This window comes from Aspergillus vadensis (assembly GCF_003184925.1).
Source record: "Aspergillus vadensis CBS 113365 unplaced genomic scaffold BO88scaffold_17, whole genome shotgun sequence".
NCBI classification, from domain to species: Eukaryota; Fungi; Ascomycota; class Eurotiomycetes; order Eurotiales; family Aspergillaceae; genus Aspergillus; species Aspergillus vadensis.
Window position 1 is genome coordinate 545,043 of NW_020292055.1, and position 20,385 is coordinate 565,427.

Below are 20,385 nucleotides of genomic sequence, written 5' to 3' on the forward strand. Positions count from 1 at the left end.
TTCCGATGTATACTCCGTCCTGTGTAAAGTCCTGTTAACTCCGTGACTTAAAATCCGAAATATAGGCCCCATAACTTGATTGATTGCTAATTCAGGGTAAAACCAGATCCACCGGATTGGTTGTCAGCGTTTTGTCTGGTGAACGATCGTTAGACCCACAGTCGGCGAAACGGGATTTCCAACGCCGACTGCTGGAAATAGATGATAACTAAGACTCATAAGCCTTTCACACTTTGAGCCCCTCGGGGCAACCGAAGGAACCAGCCAGTAGGGAGACACTTTGAGATGTGCCTGACTATGGCATTCGCTGGATCCGTGTCGGTTCGCCCAAAGCCGAATGCCGATGGGTCCCCCCGGCGGCTAAGCTTGCGCCCGCAATTCGAACATAAATTTTCTTATGCTCCATCTTCCACTGCGGGAGCCAATGATCTGGTATCACTGCCTGTTGCTTCTCGTCTCGGAGGCGACCACTTCCGGTTGTATCAAAGTCTGTCACCGACTTCGCCGTGGGTGTGGACCTCGTAGGGATTCGACAGGCTCCACTCACCACGTTGGAGAACAAGATATCAAGGGGCGTGGTCGCTGCTGTGCGTAGATGAACGGTTTTTGGAAGCATGTACTATTAATCTTCACTACAACTATATACGCCCATTACTGTGTCTTATAATCACCTTTTTACATCTTCATTATATTTCTATAGTTATTCTTTTTCCGCTGAAAGGCGTGTAATCTTCTAATCATGGATCCATCCCACCGGGATGGTGCAGATGAGAATGACCTCAGTCTGCAACTAACCAAGACCCAAACCGCTTCCAGTGTGGTCACCAACGAGCAACGTCGTGCTCTCACCAACATCGCTTCCGAATTACACAATGAGTCGCTGGCCGCTGTTATCACCAACGAGAAGGCTCTAGATCCAAGCCACCCCCAGTTCGATCCGTACCAATGGGCCAAGGTCACTATCCGGGCCTTGGACGCCGAAGATATCGATGCTCGTCAACAAGGTATCCTGTTCGAGGATCTGTCGGTCCATGGATCTGGCTCTTCGCTTCACCTGCAGCAGACGGTGCTGTCCACCCTCATGAGCCCCTTCAAACTGGCTACTTCGGCATTCCGCAGCAAGAAAAGCACACGTCGCACGATTCTACACAGTCATGATGGTCTTTTGGAAAGTGGAGAACTGTTACTTGTGTTGGGTAGACCTGGAAGTGGTTGCTCTACCTTTCTCAAAACTATCAGTGGACACCTTCATGGACTGGATTTGGACCCTCAAAGCAATGTGCAGTATAAAGGTATCGCATTCAACCAGATGATCAAGGAATACCGCGGTGAAGTTCTGTACAATCAAGAAGTCGACAAGCACTTCCCTCATCTGACAGTTGGAGAGACCCTCGAGTTCGCTGCTCACGCACGAGCACCTCACAACCGGATCGGTGGTATGAGTCGGGCAGAGTATGTCAAGACGAGGGTTCAGGTGATCATGGCATTCTTCGGACTCTCGCATACATACAACACGAAAGTGGGTAATGATTTCATCCGTGGTGTCAGTGGTGGTGAACGGAAGCGAGTCAGGTAAGTCGTCCAAAGATCGCACGATTCTATAGCTTACTAAACTATTTAGTATTGCCGAGATGGCTCTATCGAATGCTCCTATCGGTGCCTGGGATAACAGCACGCGCGGTCTTGACGCTGCCATGGCCCTCGAGTTTGTCCAAGCCCTTCGCCTCTCCTCCGATCTCGTCGGGTCCTGCCATGCTGTTGCCGCGTACCAGACATCCGAGTCTATGTACCAGCTGTTCGACCAGGTGGTGGTGCTGTATGAAGGTAGACAGATCTACTACGGTCCGCAGCAAGAGGCAGCTCAATACTTCGAAGAAATGGGCTGGGAGCGACCACTGAAACAGATTACCCCTGACTTCTTGACGTCCATCACCAACCCCCGTGAGAGAATTGCTCGCAAAGACATGGCAGACAGAGTTCCCCGGACACCAGCCGAATTTGAAGCTTACTGGAAGAAGAGCCCGCAATACCAAGCTCTCAAAGCCAAGATGCACAGCTATAAGGCGAGATATGCGCCCGGAGTCGAGCTCGAGAAGCGATTTGGCGAAAGCAAGCAGGCGCAGCAAGCGAAACACGTTCGTCCGAAGAGTCCTTATCTCCTCTCGATTCCCATGCAGATCCGGATTTGCCTCCGACGAGCATATCAAAGAACACGAAATGACCTTCCAACTACCTTGATTACCGTTTTTGTTCAAATCGCACTCTCGTTGATTATCGGTTCGATTTTCTACAACACACCCGCTGCAACCGCTGGCTTCTTCCAAAGGGGAGCTACCCTCTACTTTTCGGTCCTGATGAACGCTTTGATTACTATCAACGAGATCATGTCCCTTTACGCCCAACGTCCTGTCGTCGAAAAGCAGGCCGGGTATGCATTTGTGCATCCGTTTGCTGAAGCTCTTGCATCAATCATCCTCGATTTTCCGATCAAGCTCTTCAGATGTATCTGCTTCAGTATTATTCTCTACTTTATGGCGAACCTACGTCGTGAACCTTCTCAATTCTTCATTTACATCTTGTTTTTGATTACTACGATTGTCACGATGTCTGGTGTCTTCCGAAGCCTAGGTTCTGCCACCAAGAGTATTGGACAAGCTATGGCGCTGGCAGGTATCTGCGTCATCTGCATGGTTGTGTACACAGGCTTTACCCTGCCTCAACCATACATGCATCCGTGGTTCAGCTGGATCAGATGGATCAACCCTATCTTCTACTCCTTCGAAGGTCTGGTGGCGAACGAATTCCATGGACGGAATTTCGAGTGCTCAGAGTTCATCCCCAACTATCCCAGTCTTAGTGGAGACTCCTTCATCTGCTCTGCGGTTGGCGCTGTCGCCGGAGCACGCACCGTCTCCGGGGACCAGTTCATTTCCTTGAACTATGAATACTCCTATTCTCACATCTGGCGGAATTACGGAATTTTGATTGCATTCTTGGTATTCTTCAATGCCCTTTACCTCACCATTACCGAGCTCTCTCCCGGTGCGAAGCCCACGGCCGAGGCATTGGTTTTCCGTCCCGGACATGTGCCCGCCAATCTTCAGAATGATGAAGAAACTGGAGTGGATTCCGTGCAAGCCGTCACTGAAGGCGCAGGAGAGTCTGATCTCGGATCTGCTGAAATTCCGGAACAAAAGGAGATTTTCACCTGGAAAAACCTGTCGTACGATATCCCAGTGAAGGAGGGAACACGGAGGCTTCTTGATGAAGTTAGTGGATTTGTCAAGCCGGGAACTTTGACGGCTCTTATGGTATGTCTCGCTCTCCATACCTGTAAGGATCTATACTAATTGTTTAATAGGGTGTCAGTGGTGCTGGTATGTCGGCCTTCATTGACGGAATCTATGATATAAAAACTAATTGGTTCTAGGTAAAACTACTCTACTCGACGTCTTGGCGCAGAGAGCTTCACTCGGAGTCATCACCGGTGAGCTCTTTGTTAATGGCAAAGACCTGAACGCAAGTTTCCCGCGCAAGGTTGGTTACGTTCAGCAACAAGATATGCACTTGGCCCAATCGACAGTCCGTGAAGCACTTCGCTTCAGTGCGGTTCTGCGCCAGCCAAAGACTGTTTCCCTCCAGGAGAAATACGCCTACGTGGAAGAAGTGATCAAGATGTTGGATATGGAAGACTTTGCCGAAGCTGTGGTCGGAAACCCCGGCAATGGTCTCAACGTGTGCCAGAGAAAGCTTCTCAGTATCGGTGTCGAGTTGGCAGCAAAGCCGGAGTTGTTAATCTTCCTGGATGAGCCTACTTCTGGTCTCGACTCCCAGAGTGCCTGGGCTATTTGTACCTTCATGAGGAAGCTTGCGCACCACGGACAGGCTGTGTTGGCTACGATTCATCAACCGAGTGCTCTGCTCTTTGAGCACTTTGACCGACTGCTGTTCCTTGCCAAGGGTGGAAAGACGGTGTACTTTGGCGATATTGGCCAGCAGTCTCAGACGTTGTTGAATTACTTCCAGAGCAATGGCGCCCGTCGTTGCGAAGCGACTGAAAACGTGAGTCGCACCATTCACCCGCCATTTGATTCATGCATACTGACCTTATTAGCCCGCTGAATACATGCTGGACATCATCGGCGCGGGTGCTTCTGGAAAGTCAACCATCGACTGGGTCCAGACCTGGAATGACAGTCCCGAGCGCAAGGAACTCCATGCTGAACTGGACCGCATCTGCCAAAACGGCGCATCTTTGCAGCCCCGCGACGAAACCATCGCCGAGTTTGCTATGCCTCTGTCTAGTCAGTTCTACTACGTGACACAACGTGTGTTCCAGCAGTACTACCGCCAACCCGAATACGTCCTGGCCAAATTCGTTCTCGGAATCGTGTCCGGTCTCTTCATCGGCTTTTCCTTCTGGCAGTCCGACAACTCCCAGCAAGGGTTCCAGAATGTTCTTTTCAGTTTGTTCCTGCTGTGTACCATCTTTACCACCTTGGTCAACCAGTGAGTGCTGCCTTCATCCCTACGACGGACTTTACACTAACTCCTCCAGAATCATGCCCCACTTCGTCGCGAACCGCGCCCTCTACGAAGTCCGCGAAAGACCATCAAAGGTGTACTCCTGGAAGATCTTCATCATCGCTCAATTCCTCGCCGAAATCCCATGGCACATCGTTCTCGCCGTATGGGCCTGGGCGTCCTTCTACTTTGCCGTCTTCGGCGCCGACCAATCCTCTGACCGCATGGGCCTGATCCTGCTCTTCGTCATCCAATTCTACATATTCGCCTCCAGTTTCGCCCAGTTCATCATCAGCGCCCTCCCCGACCCGGCACTGGGTGGTATGCTCGCCGTCTTCATGTTCGGTCTCTCCCTTATCTTCAACGGTGTCATGCAGCCCCCGTCTGCTTTGCCCGGCTTCTGGATCTTCATGTGGCGCGTCTCTCCCCTGTCGTACTACATTGCCGGAATCTCCAGTACTGCTCTGCACGGCCGTCCGATTGTCTGCTCGGATAGTGAGCTCAGCGTGTTCAATCCCCCGTCTGGTCAGACCTGCGGTGAATATCTCGCTGATTACCTGACCACTGCCTCGGGCAGATTATATAATGAGAATGCGACTGAGAGCTGTGAGTACTGCGCGCTCCGCTCGGCTGATCAGTATCTGGCCGGTCGGGAGATTAGCTGGGATGATCGCTGGAGAGATTATGGTATTTTCTGGGCTTACTTTGTGTTCAATATCTGTGCGGCCATTGTGTTTTATTATGTCTTCCGTGTGAGGCCGTACAACAAGAAGACCAAGGCCAAGAGAGCGTGAGATGTTGGTGGTGGGTATAATGTGTGATGTTTCGTATAGCATATAGATGTGTTAGATAGACTAGACTTGCATAGCATTGATTATTCTCCTTAAACTGTCATTCTGCTGCCCTTGAGTGCTTGTAGTGAACAGGTCTTATTACTAGATAGGTGTAAATAGAAGTAATAGTGAAGTGCATAACTATCATACTAGCAGTGAATTCAGCGGAGGTCTACCACCCGCCGTGCCCTATATTCTACTCTACTAGAAGCTCTCATCGCCGTGGCGATGTGAATCTTCGAACAGAATGATACGATGCTGACTCACAATTAACACGTCCTTCAACCTGATCAAGGCATATTCAATAATTGCAGTGCACGTCGTTGCCTAGATGTAATGTCGCTGGCAAAGTCACCGTGTTATGATTCACCTTGCCTTCTCAGTATCTCATCATAAAAAGACTCTCTGGCCTCTCTTCCTCCTCTTCTATCGTCTTATTGTCTATCCAGGCATCGTTCTCACTCATAGTTCGTTTAAGCATCTACACCCAACTTCAGACTAAGTTCATATCATTTCTATCCAAACAGAAGAATAATAGTCATCATATCATTGGCTGCAATATTAAGATCTACGCGTCAACCAGACACTCAGATATTAGAGGATCAGCGCGCAGATATGAGCCTAACCGCAGGTATATACTCCATATATCTGAAGGTCCATACGGCTGTGCTTGAGATGACAGAAAAAGCCAGAGCTTTTGTGCTGTTTCATGTGTCAGATAATGGATGAAGGCACACGATTTGGGTCTAGAGGATGGTTCGTTTCGGTTTGTTGGTGCTTCGCTTTCTTACACGGCTTTTCTAGTGGAGAGGATGGACTAGTTCTACCAGTTACAGAGCAAGTGAGTTTACATTCATGGAGGAATTAGGAGCCTTTGAAGTATGGTTGCTTATATTCGAGCCTCTCATTACAGACAGGCGCCCCTTGATCTACTGCGGAGTATCTATGAAAGAAGGCGTCGGAGAAGATATTAGTCGACATAGGCTATGTCGCAACTGGAAATGTTTCCTTCTAAAGAGAAAATGGGTTATTGAAAATATCTCGAACGGACGACCAACCAGCCATTCCCGCATTTTCTGGAAGGACTGTATCAGTCGCAATCAATATTCGAAAAACGGGTAATTTTCAACGACATTTACACCCAAAGTACTCGACTATATGGGTACCATAATGCTGGGCACGATCTGGGTTGGTGTTGCTATCTTCTAGCCCAGGTCTTATACACCCTTTCATCGGATCCCAGCAACAACAATCCCGCACTGCGAGAGAATGCCCGAGAGTTCTAGCAACACGCTGAACGTCCAAATGAGCTTACAAGGTAAACAAGGTAAACTGAAATAGATGACAATACCTTCTATCCTGCTGATTGTCGTTATATCTGACCACTTCCTATCTTAAGACTGAGGTTTGATGATTCATAACGTCTTATTAAGAACGTGTCTGGCCCCAGAACTGCTGCCGCCGAAGATTCATCGAATCCACCATCGGATACACATTTACTTGAATACTCCACTACGAAAACACCCTTGTTATCTATTTTTTCACAGCATCGCCGGGGAACTATATCACCGGCGCGGCAGATAACGCGCCGAGGGCATCTGGCCCAAATTCGTGGCCATGCGGTACAGAGTAATGAAATTCATTGGCCTTTTAAGACCTTGATATATCATTCTATATGCATTGCCTTGGCAATGTTGCAGTGCGCCCTGATGGGTATTGCGAACGATTTCCTCGAGTCTTCTCTGCTTGCTTTATCTACATTATCTTTTGATACCCTGAGGTAAGCATCGAGAAATTGCCTAGTACGGCAAGAAAACCACAATTCGTTCCAGATAAGGGATTCTGACTATGTTCCTTCTTTGAACTAGTGCCATAGTCAACCTGCTGCGACATAAGAGCGCCGGACATCTCTCCTCCTTTCCTCTAGGTTTCAGCTTTCAAAATCGCGAACAAGGATTTAGGAACTTATCGAGCTCCTTTATCGATAATTGCATAAGATACCTCTTTATAGTAACCCCAGGAGAAGGAACAAGTATACTCAACAAAGAGATTCGGAATATACTAGCCCTGAACGAACAGTCACAGGTACAGCAAAGAAGCCAATAGACGCATGCATTATGGATAATAGTCCTCTGGTAAACAACTCAAAGGAGCGCAACCAGAAACCGACAGCTCACTGTTGGTGCAAAACTCATAGCTGGAATATCAGCTATGAATCTAACAGCATTGCGGGTTATGCCCGCTTGTGGATTGGTCTCCAGCAATCAGGCCGTCAGCAGGGCAAATGCAGCAGAAAGAGTGGGTTAGTGCAAGCCATGACTACCGCGTCCTCGAGGCTTTCCAGATGGCTCTGAAGACAAATGAGCGACTCAACAGGCCATGTCTATGTTATGACTGTCCTGTCCTCATCACTGGAGCCAGTCCTTGATATCCGTGATCTTCTGAAGGAACACATAATTTAGGAAACAAGTTCCTATCATCAGGACAAGAGATTAACTGGGAGGAACTCTATGATTCTTCCAGTTCTGGAAAAGCGCACCATCTAGTGTGTGATTGGAGACGGTCTCTTCGCGTCAGGTTGGGATCGAATATGCTTTCATAGTAAAGACTGATATCAACGACGATCTCTTTTGTAAACCAGACAAACGATCATTGCTCTTCCGTAACAATGATGAGTATGTATGGTGCCTTGACGAATTCACACTCGTCGGGAACTTATTCTTGGGTGGAGTCAGTGGCAGGGACATGTTGTGCGAACCGCCTACTGCTACGATTACTAGGAAGAATCAACACCTCGGTCAACTCTACTGCTGTGTCATAAGGGTGGCCATATATCATTGGTTCCGACAACCAGGTCAGATTGTGCATGAAGCGGAAGGACCAACTGGCTAGCACCATTTTTGTGGTTTGCTACCATCTTCGCTCTATGAGCGGTCCAGGCTACCCAGTTAGCCTAGGCATTGTCGCGGACCATCGGATGTCGAAGTGCAACAAGAACCATTCCAGATGAATGGTTTCGAGACCATGAAGTCTCGATGTACTTCAGAGGCGCAATACCAAAATCCTCGTGGAAATATCCAGACCCCTTCAGATGACGTACAGGGGGGAAAGGAGCCCCACGAGCATGACTTATTGCCAAAGGCAAACGACTCGAGTAGGGAAGACGAATAAAAAGCGGGGCTGAAAAGGCTGTTAGAGAAACAGGATTGTTATTCAAAAGGAATCACCGTTATGAAGGAGCGCGCAGATGAAAGAAAGTTGTCTAAAACGCACTGGATTGGTAAACTCCAACGTGCCCGGCTGCAGTCATGACAGATTATCATTCGGCCATTGAAGTTGAAGAGCCCGAGTCAGAGATTACTGAGGATCCGAAGTCTGCGAATTGCGCAGAGAATGAATTTACACAAGCTCTTCCTCGATATCGCCTCTGGAAATCGCCTATGATGCAGCCAAAAAAGCATAATCTCTGTGGGGCCCGTCTCGACCAATTAATAATCATTACAGATTCTTTCACCGGCTGCGTTTACGATGGTCTTTTGCCTACTACATTCACACGAGTGAAGGGCTATCTGCAATGACTCAATTATGAGCTTTAAATCATTATAATGAGGTATCTTGATACATGCTTAGATGGGGTGGGAGGATTAAGAAGATACCGTGGACTGGCATTAAAGGATAAATGGTCTTGGTGATTGATATTAACCACTCTGTATCATGCTATCATAATGAAACCATCATAGTCGCATCGTCAGTATCATAGCTCATGGTAGACTCAAAGCTCGTAAACTATCTTGTACGCCGAGATCTTCCCATCTCTGTGCTCCTGGAATCCGTCCGCCACCGCGTCTAGCCCCTTGAGCAATTTCGGCGTATTAGGCTTCAGTGTGCCTTTCTCCAACCAGCCAGGCAACTTCTCAAACAATTCGCTAGTAAGCTCGTGGTCATCTTTCGACGCCTGGATATTACCAGAAGTCAGCTGTTTTCCACGCCTAATTCATCATGCGGGGCACATGATATGATAGGAGGGATGGGAATACGCACGGGCCACTTGAACTCTCCATAGCTGTGATCTTTGAGGAACGCCGTCCAAACCAACACATCCGTGACGCGCGTTCCTGGGACAACATTCTTCGTATTAGCCTTTCCGGGACGCACTGTGCAGAGATTCCCAAGTCCGGGATGAAGCGCGCGTGAAGCTGTAGCGGAGGAAGTCGCGTTGCCGATGGTATCAAAGACATGGCGTAGACCCGGCGCCAGTCCCCGGATCTGTTCAGCAACGTCCTTATCTTTGTAGTCAAATGCGTACTTGGCGCCAGACGCGCAGACCAGGTTGAAGTGCTTGGGGCTGCATGTTGTCACTACTTCGAAGCCGCAGAGAGAGGCGAGTTGGATGGTGTATAGGCCGACGCTTGCTAGACTAAGTCAGTACTGTACTCGGTTCAGTGTCATGGGGACTTACAGCTACCACCCCATACCAGGATCCTGGTACCCTTGGCTGGGTTACGATTGAGTGCAAGACAGCTTTTGGAGAATAGAGCTAGCCATGCTGTGGCTGCGGCTAGGGGGATGGTGCTCGCTTCTGCGCGCGAGACATTGCTGTTGGTAGGTAATTTGAATGAGATACGCTCGTCCGCGAGGCAGTATTGGCTGTATGCGCCTAGACCTTTGATCTCTCCTACATTGAGGAATGCGTCAATGTGATTTCCAAGTGAATGCGGTGACTACATACCTCCCCAGACTAAGCCAGCAATGATATCACCTTTGGCGAGTCTGGTAACCTGACTGCCTAGCTCAATGACCTCGCCGACAAAGTCGCATCCGAGAACTGCGCCGTCGCCAAACGCGTTACTATCGAAGGATTGCACTATAGTGTGTAAGTGGGGTTGGATGCAGGACAGGTAGGATGGGATTGGGTGGTGGACCAACCGTCGGTCGGGTTTTGTGCAGCATGCGACAGCTTGACTAGCACTTGATTCGAGGCTGGAGATGGCAGGGAGATCTCTTCTTTGGACAGCTTGGGTGGTTGGCCATCTGTCACGCGGACAACGAGCGCTGTGTTTGATGGGGTGGCCATTCTGGTAAGATGCTGGTCGGTATTCTATGTTATTTCGAGTGCCGACCGAGTGGAATGTTCTTGCCAGGTCAGTTCGAGGTCGTACTTGAAGGGTACTTTTGCACAATAGCTATTTAGAGGTATTTATAAAGGAACGCGAGAGACTTGGTGAATGGGCTAACAGGCAAGGTGATTGATAAGCGCGCTAAAAGCGAAGCACATGCGGGGAACGGGAATCCCCGCGTCAGGAGATCCCCGGCCGTTTCCCGAGATACACTTCCGAGTGTTCGCTTAGTTTTTATATCGGTAATATCCCACCTTTTACATTGGTAATTCCATTTTGCCATCCAGCTTCAGCCGCGCTTTTGCATCAGTGGCTGCAGATAGCTCAATACACACTCCTGCACTCCTAACGAGCTATGTGCTACTCCATCCACCACGTCTAACTGGGCCTCAATACCGTCTACCTGCCAGCTGCTCTGCAACTGCTGTAGCGACTGCGATCGTCCCTGGTCCATCATCACCACCTCCCGCTTTCCCATCTTCTCTTTGCCACTGTCCTTCTCGGATGCCTTTTCCATAGCCATTCGTTGGGCCATCACTTTCTTCGCCCACTCCGAGAACTCCTTTCCTCCATGGACCTTCACGTCTTCACTTCCAATGACAAGCTGAATCTGCACATTTCTCATCATATCCTTGTCTAGCCCTTTACCGAACACCTCCTGGAAATTAGCAATCCCACTCGGCCATGCCCGTTGCTCATCAAGCATTGTCACCTTTCCCGGCGCACCGACGCTCACGGCCGCTAATCGCTCCGGGTGCACGTAGAGAAACCGATGCGCAAATTGCCCTCCACCAGAAAACCCCGCTAAGAAGACCTTCTCTGTGTAAATGCCAGGCCATACAGTGGCCACCTCATCTAGAATTGCCAGAAGCGCAAGATCAGAGCGCAATGTCGCTGAACGCAGCACCTTGTATGAGTCGAGATCATTGGGCCCATCGATGTTCGCGGGGAAAAGCGGGGCAAGAATGGCACAGGGAGTGGATTCCGCAAAGGAGGCCTGCTCAGGTCGGATGGAGCTGTTGCGGCTGGTACCATGAATATTGACTAGCAAGGAAAGCTTGGGTTTGTCATAAGGGCTTTCTTGAGAGGCGCCGTTGGGGTCTGGATTGTAATGTGTGGGAGGGATGTAGAGAGTGTAGGACACGCGCGGTTCAGCTGCCAGAGTGCGCTGGGGGATGTGTCCGACGAGAAACGCCGACTTGAGGAATTGTGGCGGTACTTCGGGAGTGGTAAGAGGTATGTCCATGATTGCGCGACTCTGTTGCAAATATTCCCTCAGGTGTGGTCGGAATGCTACAAACTGAGGGTCCTGCGACACTAGTAGTATATAATCTGACGGTCGGAAAGAACGGGATGCCGATATGCCGATGACTTGAACTGTTGGGCCGTAAGCGCTAAGGACAACGTTCAATTATTTCCCAAAGGCGCGAACAGCAGATTGTAGCGTTATAGGTGTAAGATGGATAGGCAACCACTTGCAACCAGCAATAAACCTGTAGCCACGGCGTTCAACGTTGAGAGATTATTCCGGGCCGTAAGCCGCATGCCCGATCTTAAGTGGTTGCGGGGACATGCGGAGGGTAAGTGGATCCAACAGAAATTGGTACCAACAAAAGCGTTGAGAACATTCCTTTGTGGCTGATCTCACATCTCATCTCAGTGGGTGAGCAATCAAGTAAGATGAAGTTGCCTATCAACTGGATGCTGACGATAGCTATTCCTCACACCCCGTTGTCTTCATTAGTAAACAGCGCCCATAACTCTTTGTAAAGCTTGTGCCGCCCATACTTCCAGTATGTCGGTTCAGCTTGTAGGTTTCTGACAATATTATCCAAGTGTCAGCACACATCTGGGAAAATCATAGGGATGGACTTGCTGGCCATGGCATACGTTGAGAAGTCTTCAGTACCCCCGTTGCACAGCGCTTGCCGTGTAATAGGACTCCCTGGTCATGGCTTGTCTGAGCTGGCAATATGTGGTACTTTCATTGATCTCTGGGACTGTAGAACTTTAGTCAACGGAGGATAGTGGAATCCTTGGTCAGAGGAACTCAGTGACCGAAGTACCAAGACATGCATAGATGGAGATGATTATTGGTAACGGTGAGTTGATATTGGTAGGATTTGGGCAAAATCACCTGATCTGCAGCTGATCGAGTCACGAGGGCAACGATGCTTTGACATACTCCTTCCTCCATCACTTCACCCCTAACTCCGTCTACCCAGTCTTTGTCTTTTCATCGTTCGATGACAAGGTTCGATGCTTCAGGCCGCATGGTCATCCTACTACATAAACCCCAACCGCTGTCTTATCCGGGTCCGATGTTTGAACTGCGATGGCTCGAATATTTGGGCTATCACGAGAGGCTGTCTTTCATTCCACCAGAGTCGCTTCTCAAGGATGAGTTTGCAAATAAGAAGCCGTATAACTTACATAGGGGTGTGTCTTCCGATACACGATCAAATAATCGCTGGCCAGGGGCATGTCTCGAAGAAATAGTTGCAGCCTAAAGAATGAGCAGATGCAGTGCTGGTTGGAGACGCGCAGGCGTTCCTCTGGTTCCCCGCAACTTTCGGAGTGCATCGGAGGAAGATACTGGTTTCCGACTAGTGGTACGTCTCTTTCAAGACTGGTTATATTTCATCTTCTATATTGCCCCTTAACTGGACAGCTTGAGTGGACGACGAAGAGGATTCTAGCGTGATTAACAGCTAGCAGCATCTTCCGATCTCTTAGAGGAAGCGAAACACGCGCTACTCTGTCTTTCAACACTGCCTATGACAGGCCGAACTATCGTAGGTAGAACATGTCTTAGTTATTTTGGGTTCCACGGTTAACGAATGCTTGTGAGACATCAAGGACTGACTGATTTTATGGCTGAGACAAGCTTTAGCCAAGCTTTGGGACGGCTTTCGGCATCGCATCCGGAGTTCCAAGCTGGTCCGGATTATGATTCATGGAAAGCTGACAAGGGGGTGTACGAGGAGTCAAAACGAGGATAAATCAGGCATGGCTTTGCTCAGTTACACCCAATTGGTGTTAGGAGATCTTTGGCCCACTACGGTGAGTGATTACTTAGTACATCCCCCGGCTGCATATTCTTCCAGGGTCATCTCGCTAACGTTGTGACCGGATTCGGGCGGGAACTTCAGAACACCACAGAATCAGGGACATCTCCTGACCAGCTGATCCCGGGTGAGACATGGATAAACACTGAAGAATCATCGCCAATGAAGTCCGACGGCCAGACCCACCGTGGAAAAATGCAAGCCGTTCGGAATAGCGGCTGATTTCGGCATTAAATATTTCCCCAGGAAGCGGACAACTCAATTTCGGCGCCCCGTTGATCTACGCAGCACCGAGACGAACACACTGCTAGATAACATGGCGCAGGAGCTACATGCCATATCAGTCCATCTCCTACGCCGCTGTTTAGAATTAAATATTGATCACCGCTTTCTGATAACAAATGACGGGGACGCGCAATACCCCTGGGATGGCGCTGGTTAGTCTGTACTAGCGCTGGCACTAGCAAAGCTTGACCCAACAATGGCGCAGGAGAATCCTGCTGCCTAGCTCGGATTGGTCGCCCTTGGCAGGCGTGAAACAATTTCCCCGGCTTGAAGACCTGCCATTCGTGCAGATTCGATCCAATTTCTCTGACGTACGATCACCAGGGAAGACCACAACGAAGTGCAAAGTGTCACTGCGTAGCGGATATGGAGGGCTGCGAGCTCGCTTATGATTTACTGTGATGAGACCCCCTGGTGACCTGACCCAAATATGACCCGTCTCTACCATGGTATTGCCGCGCGCCACCAACATGTTATCTTCAGCGGGCCTCTCCAAGACATTTAGTGTACCCATAAAAGTGATACCACTCGTCATTGCCACTGTTCGCCAATACATTTTGGGTTAGCTGGTCCGTCCTACTCTTGAAATTTGTATGCGATTATCCAATTTCAATATGCTTAAGCGATATCTGCGGGCTTTCGGTCTGCTATCGTTTGGCTGTCGCCTTGTCCCACACGTTCCCCCTTTTGACCGGTCGGTTCGGGGAATCAATGGCATGCGGGATTTTCCCTCAATATAATGCTGAACCCGCCGTTCCTTTGCTACTGAAACTACGCTGTTGTTTCATCTTTTCACTGTACCCAGTGTATTCTCCCCGGCAGTCCTTTTTGGCAGTCTTCTGCCACACCCCTTGACTGCGGCATAGCATTCTCGTTCGGACCCAATATGCGCCACATTCCCGCATGGTTCGTGGCCTGTCTGGCTGCGGCCACCGCCTCGGCCTCTGCTCCGACTTGCAGCACCGACAGCAAGTGTCCGGAAGAATACCCGTGCTGCTACAGTGAGCACACCATGCCTCGTAATTCACGCATATCCTGACATATCATCTTCAAGGTGGACAATGTGGTGTAGGAACCTACTGCCTGGGAGGTTGCAACCCTCTTGAATCGTACTCGCTCGACAGCTGCACGCCCGAGCCTATCTGCAAGAACCAGACCTACTCATTCACAAGCATGGACAATGCAGTCCTGTACGACCACTACCTTGGCAACGCGTCCGAATACGATTGGGTGTACAGCGGCTACCCCAAGATCAAGAATGATAGTCTGTGGTTGACGATGCCCAACGGCACGACGGGCAGTCTGTACTCCCTCAACCATTACATCTGGTATGGCAAGGTGTCGGCCAAGATCAAGAGCAGCCGGACGCAAGGTGTCTTGACGGGTTTCATTCTGATGTCGGATGATTTTGATGAGATCGACCTTGAATGGGTTGGATACAATCTGTCGAGCGCGCAGACCAACTTTTACTTCCAGGGTGTAGAAAACTGTATGTTCGCAGCTTACCTTTGTCGTCTTTCAAACTGACAACTCCAGATACCAATGAGGTCAACGCCGCCGTGTCTACCGGCAACACCTTTGACGAATGGCACACCTACACCATCGACTGGAAGCCCGATGTGTTGGAATGGCTCATCGATGGCACCGTGATGCGCACACTGACCAAGAACTCCACCTACAACGCTACCTCGGGTATCTACATGTACCCGCAGACGCCGTCTCGGCTGGAGATGTCCATCTGGCCTGGTGGTTCGGAAGCCGAGGGACTGGGTACCATTGAATGGGCTGGTGGTCTGATCGACTGGGACAGCACGGATATCAAGGAGTACGGCTACTTCTACGCGCAGTACAAGGACATCACGGTCGAGTGCTACCCTGCCCCGGCTGGAACCATCGACAAGGGTGACACTTCCTACGTGTACACCAGCGACAGCGGTCTGTCAGACACCATCGAACTCTCCGGGAACAGCACCGTGCTCTACAACCTGCAGGATACTGGCCTGAACATGACTGCTGGCACCAAGATGTCAGACTCAGCAACAGCCTCTGGATCCAGCTCCGGAGCCAGTAGCACCGGCGGCAGTAGCAGTGGAGACAGCAGCACGAAGAAGAGTGCGGCATCTGGGTATCGCGAGCGCGTGATGGAGGGATCGGTCCTCGCGGCTGCCGGTGCCATGGTTGCGCTGAGTCTGTTCTAGATGAGTGGTATCGGTTTCAAGTGTGAACGTGGCACGCGAGATGCTTGATCATGATGTGGTATATATTTCTGCGGATCTACATTTCAAAGGTGTATGACTATAGTGTACTTAATTATAATATTGAGTGTAGATGTACATATAACACTCGCACTGAACATACAATTGTATTACAGCGGATTGATTCAATTTATACCATGGCAGCTATATGATACAAAAGCTCTCAGAGTCCTGTAATACACATCCACAAATCTACCCTTTGATACCTAAGACAGACACTGTCACATTCTCTGCCTACTCTCCCCACCCAGAACAAGACCGGTCTACAACTCAGCAGGTACCCCCGTACAAGCAAGACACAAGTTCCTGACAAGCCCAATCCCCAAAATAGCACACAGCAACATCCGCCAAGTTGACTCATCACCGCTCTCCATCCACGCTTCCTCAATCCCACAGAACCATTCAGCCATCCTCATCCCCATCTCCACCCGCATCATCACCACCACCAAAACCACAACAATAACAACAACACCACCACCAACCCACACTCCCCTCCTCCCCAACCCCCTCCCCACCCCTACCCCTATACCCCCCCTCTTCACCCTCCCAACCAACCACTCCTCAATAACACGAACAACAACCCCACTCCCCCCCAGCACAACCGGCACCCCACTCCCAGGATGCGTACTGGCCCCAACAAAAAACAACCCCTGGATACTCTCATGCTGAATCCTCGGTCTAAAACACAAGACATTGAGAAACGAATGCGAAAGACCGAGTATCGCCCCGCGATCAAGATTGTATTTGTCTTTCCAGGTTAGTGGGGTTTCGATCCTTTCGCATACGATGTGTGATTCGATGTCGTTGCCTGTGAGGTCGTGCAGGGTGGAGAGGATCAGGGCGCGGATGGTTTGCGTGGTGGTGTGCCAGTAGGCGGTTGTGTTGTGGGGGTTTAATGGGGATGTTGGTGATGTTGGTGATGAGGAGGAGGATGATGTTGGGGAGAGGAGGTGAGGGACTGGGACTAGGACGACGATGGCGTCTGTGTTTGGTGGTGAGGCTGAGCGGTCGATTTTACTTGGGATATGGAGGTAGAATGAGGGATGTTCGGGGATTTGGTGGTTTTTGAAGATAGCGTCGAAGCTGGATTTATATTCTGATGAAGGGGGGAGGAATATATTGTGGGATTGGAGGTTCGGGAGGGTGGTGTCTAGCCCCCAGTAGAAGGAGATGCTGCTGCATGAGGTGGGTTTGTTTTGGAGGGATTCGCTGTAGGTGGTTTTCGGGAGGAGGTTGTTGTATGCGTAGGTTAGGTCCGCGTTGATGATTACGATGTCTGCTGGGAGGAATTTGCCGCTGGAGAGATGCACCCCGGTTATGTGCTTGTGGTCGTCGCTGAGGGCAATGGAGGTTACGGGCGTGTTGAGGATGTATGCGGTGTTGTGACGGATGCTGATTTTGACGAGGGCGTCGAGGATCTACATATGGATTAGCTAAGATTATGTATAATGGAGTTGGTTTTAGGAAATTGGGGGGAGTACGGTTCTGAATCCACCAACAGGATACCATATCCCATCTGCCATTTCCGTATACTGCAACAAGGAATATGTTGCTGGAGCATCAAACGGGCTCATACCCAGATACATGCTGGCGAATGTGAATGCCTGGCGGAGTTTGTCGGAGTGAAAGTACCGGCTCGCACGGGTATATATACTTTCGAAGACGTGGAGACTGGGTAAGGCGAGGAGAAGGTCCCAGCGGACGAGACTCCAGATGGTTGCGAAGTTACGGTGCAAAATATGCTCACAGGATAAGGTATAATGTCGACCGGATTCAACCAGGAAGCGTAGGAATCCTTCGAATCCGTGCGGTCCTTCATAGGCTTCTATCTGCTCTTTCATCGACGGGATGTCGGTGGATAAGTCGATATGGTCGTGGTCCGGGAACCAGATGCGGTAGCTGGGGTCGCATTTGCGGAGCGTGATGCCCTCATCGGAGATGGAGGTGTCTAGGTCGTGGAAGATTTGGTGGAAGAAGGACGGCATGAGCAGGAGGGAAGGGCCTTGGTCGAAGCGCTACAGATGTTAGTATTGCCTTGGGATATATAGAGTGACGCACGTAGTCATTCTCTTGCATTATAGAACAACGTCCCCCGATATCTGCATTCTTCTCGACCACCGTCACTTTGTAGCCCTTTTTTGCGAGGCGTGCTGCGACGGCGATGCCGCCGGCACCGCCACCTGTTTGCTGAGTAGTTAGAGAAGGGTAGAGAAGATGACATGTGCTTCATACCGACTACTATGGCAGTGGGAGGCTCCATTGAGCAAGAGAAGGTGCTTTAGGAACTAAATAATGTTGTGTTATTTTCTAGCGTTTACGGCTGGGAGCCGATGTCATGGAGTAAGCCATGTGCGAGATATGGCGGAGCCATCTGGGTGTCATAAGCCTTATACTCAAGGAGTTTGGAGCAAGTGAGAGGATAATTAAAGAGGGGCCGGTATCCACGGTTCAGGTCGACAAGCAACAGGAACATTCAAACCCAAACCAACATAAAGACGTTTAGACTCTACAAGAACCGCATTTACTTCCGGCCAATCCGGGTATAACACACAGGAACAAGCTAATTAACTCCCAGCTCTTCCGCCTCCCAATCATAAGCTATCTTAAGTCTCTCGTCGCTCTCCAGTGGCTGGTCCAACCTCTCCGACAAAATTTCCAGCACAGCAGGTACATCCACCATCATATTATGCTGATCATCCACGGGATTTATCATCATTACCGCATATGGTTGATCCCGCATGCTTGCGGCCTCATAGAAAGCAAAATCCGGTCTTGACGTGGGCATAAATTCGATTAACAGTGTATCCTCGGCAGCCCAGAAATGATTATGCAGAGCACTTCCATGGGGACCAATCACGGCTTTCACGTTCTGATGAACGTAGCGCATCAGCGAGTCGGTGCTGGGGAAATCCTCGTGGTTGAAGATTTTAAGTTCTTCCCTTTCCCCTCTTTTATCAAGAAGTGATCGGATATCTGCCAGGAGAATATCCTCGTTAAGGACTTCTCGGCCAGCATTGAGGATCAACCCGTTCGACCGCGTCATGTATAAAATTATTTTCCGATTTGACTTCTCCACTGGCTGGAGACTATCAGGACTGAGGAGCGAAAGGGATCTCTGTGTCAGCCACGGGTGGATAAGCGGTGCACGACAGCTCCATATTAGCTGCGATGCGACAAAGTTCGTATCGCTATGCATCACCTGGTCTGCGGGATATCCAAGGTATGACCAGAACTCCTCGACGGACTTGTGTCCCTTGCGCCCGGTAGCTACGTACTGCGTCTGATGGTCCCGCGACTGAGCGACTGCCCGCATGCCACGGTCGAGAAAGTGCTGCATCGACCACGAGTCTGGAAAGTTTGCCAGCAGCACGCTGTCAAGGGTGGGCTCGTCGCTGCTAGGTACAACGTGAGAGGTTGTAGCGAGGCCGGACATGCACGCTTGCATTATCCACTTGTCAAAGGGCGTGGAGGTTGACAATGTGACATTTTCAAATACCTGCAACATAAGTATTTGTCTCTTGTGCAGGGATGTGTACACTTACATATATCTGACCGTGCTTTTCAGGATAACGCACTCGACCCTTCATCTCATAAGCTCGCTCCCACATCATCCACGTCGTGTTCCACCACCGTTCCGCATCTTGGGGACGGGTCGTAGCGAATATTGGCGGGCTTATGGTAAAGGCAGGGTAGACCAGCTCCTCAGCGGATACTACATTCGGTAGTGTCCGAGCCATACATGGTGCGTAGTAACCGGGGGCTGAGTCGGTGCATTCTGTCAGTCTGAGGGGACGAAATCGGTCGCTTTTAGAGCTCGATACAGTTATATGCTTCCCCGGGTTTAATCCAGGCGTGGCAACTCGAATGGTGTAGTCTCCGATGTGCTTAGTTTTGTAGAAGAGGAAGAGGAGCGAAAGAGATAGTACAAGCGACAATAGAATGCGCCGCATTGTGGTAGCAGCAGCTATTGAGGATTTCAGTGTACCTTCAATGATTTCCCAGGTATATTCAGTGGAGTTCGGTAGGCCGCTGCTGGATATCCACCTTGTTTCTGTTCATAACGGTTTACCCCAGTAGACCAACTCTGTATGCTGAGCCCCAGCGATGACGCAAAGCCGTGCTTGGCCACTGCAGATCTACCTGAAGACCAGGGTATCGTATTGATCGCTTCACCTTCCATTCACTATTGAGTTCTCCTCAGGCACTGCCCCTGTGCTCGATCCTCTGCCGAGCCCTTCCTGTCAGCTTACAGTTTGGCACGCCTGATGTGCGGCTCCTGCTTGGACACGGATTCGGCACCTCG

General features: G+C 50.0%; 7 protein-coding genes across 7 annotated transcripts; 2 read left to right on the forward strand and 5 right to left on the reverse strand.

The window, feature by feature from the left end:
- The first annotated feature begins 627 nt into the window (after positions 1–627).
- On the forward strand, positions 628–5,390 carry BO88DRAFT_391934 (ABC multidrug transporter). Its single transcript, XM_025705033.1, has 6 exons — positions 628–1,572; positions 1,622–3,311; positions 3,362–3,377; positions 3,431–4,062; positions 4,115–4,509; positions 4,559–5,390. Exons 1-6 carry the CDS (start codon positions 740–742, stop codon positions 5,316–5,318), a joined length of 4,326 nt encoding a protein of 1,441 aa, XP_025561198.1. The 5' UTR covers positions 628–739; the 3' UTR covers positions 5,319–5,390.
- A 3,667-nt stretch (positions 5,391–9,057) lies between these two features.
- BO88DRAFT_489359 (zinc-binding alcohol dehydrogenase family protein) lies at positions 9,058–10,526 on the reverse strand. Its single transcript, XM_025712690.1, has 5 exons — positions 10,284–10,526; positions 10,087–10,221; positions 9,817–10,032; positions 9,399–9,769; positions 9,058–9,312 (listed from the first exon to the last, which is right to left on the reverse strand). The coding sequence occupies exons 1-5, from the start codon at positions 10,429–10,431 to the stop codon at positions 9,130–9,132; spliced, it is 1,053 nt and encodes a 350-aa protein (XP_025561199.1). The 5' UTR covers positions 10,432–10,526; the 3' UTR covers positions 9,058–9,129.
- Positions 10,527–10,714: 188 nt separating this feature from the next.
- BO88DRAFT_406287 (poly hydrolase) lies at positions 10,715–11,978 on the reverse strand. The gene has a single exon (XM_025707114.1). It carries the CDS (start codon positions 11,718–11,720, stop codon positions 10,764–10,766), a length of 957 nt encoding a protein of 318 aa, XP_025561200.1. The 5' UTR covers positions 11,721–11,978; the 3' UTR covers positions 10,715–10,763.
- Positions 11,979–13,883: 1,905 nt separating this feature from the next.
- On the reverse strand, positions 13,884–14,548 carry BO88DRAFT_81944 (uncharacterized protein). The gene has a single exon (XM_025713166.1). It carries the CDS (start codon positions 14,381–14,383, stop codon positions 14,003–14,005), a length of 381 nt encoding a protein of 126 aa, XP_025561201.1. The 5' UTR covers positions 14,384–14,548; the 3' UTR covers positions 13,884–14,002.
- A 165-nt stretch (positions 14,549–14,713) lies between these two features.
- On the forward strand, positions 14,714–16,057 carry BO88DRAFT_391939 (uncharacterized protein; the record flags this gene model as incomplete). The annotated part of the gene is made up of 3 exons (XM_025705034.1): positions 14,714–14,828; positions 14,882–15,316; positions 15,364–16,057. The coding sequence occupies 3 exons, from the start codon at positions 14,714–14,716 to the stop codon at positions 16,023–16,025; spliced, it is 1,212 nt and encodes a 403-aa protein (XP_025561202.1). The 3' UTR covers positions 16,026–16,057.
- A 288-nt stretch (positions 16,058–16,345) lies between these two features.
- BO88DRAFT_465930 (phytoene desaturase family protein) lies at positions 16,346–18,342 on the reverse strand (the record flags this gene model as incomplete). Its single annotated transcript, XM_025711442.1, has 4 exons — positions 16,346–17,500; positions 17,564–18,097; positions 18,141–18,262; positions 18,315–18,342. 4 exons carry the CDS (start codon positions 18,340–18,342, stop codon positions 16,346–16,348), a joined length of 1,839 nt encoding a protein of 612 aa, XP_025561203.1.
- Positions 18,343–18,642: 300 nt separating this feature from the next.
- BO88DRAFT_427146 (uncharacterized protein) lies at positions 18,643–20,032 on the reverse strand (the record flags this gene model as incomplete). Its single annotated transcript, XM_025708960.1, has 2 exons — positions 18,643–19,578; positions 19,625–20,032. 2 exons carry the CDS (start codon positions 20,030–20,032, stop codon positions 18,643–18,645), a joined length of 1,344 nt encoding a protein of 447 aa, XP_025561204.1.
- Between the last annotated feature and the right edge of the window lie 353 nt (positions 20,033–20,385).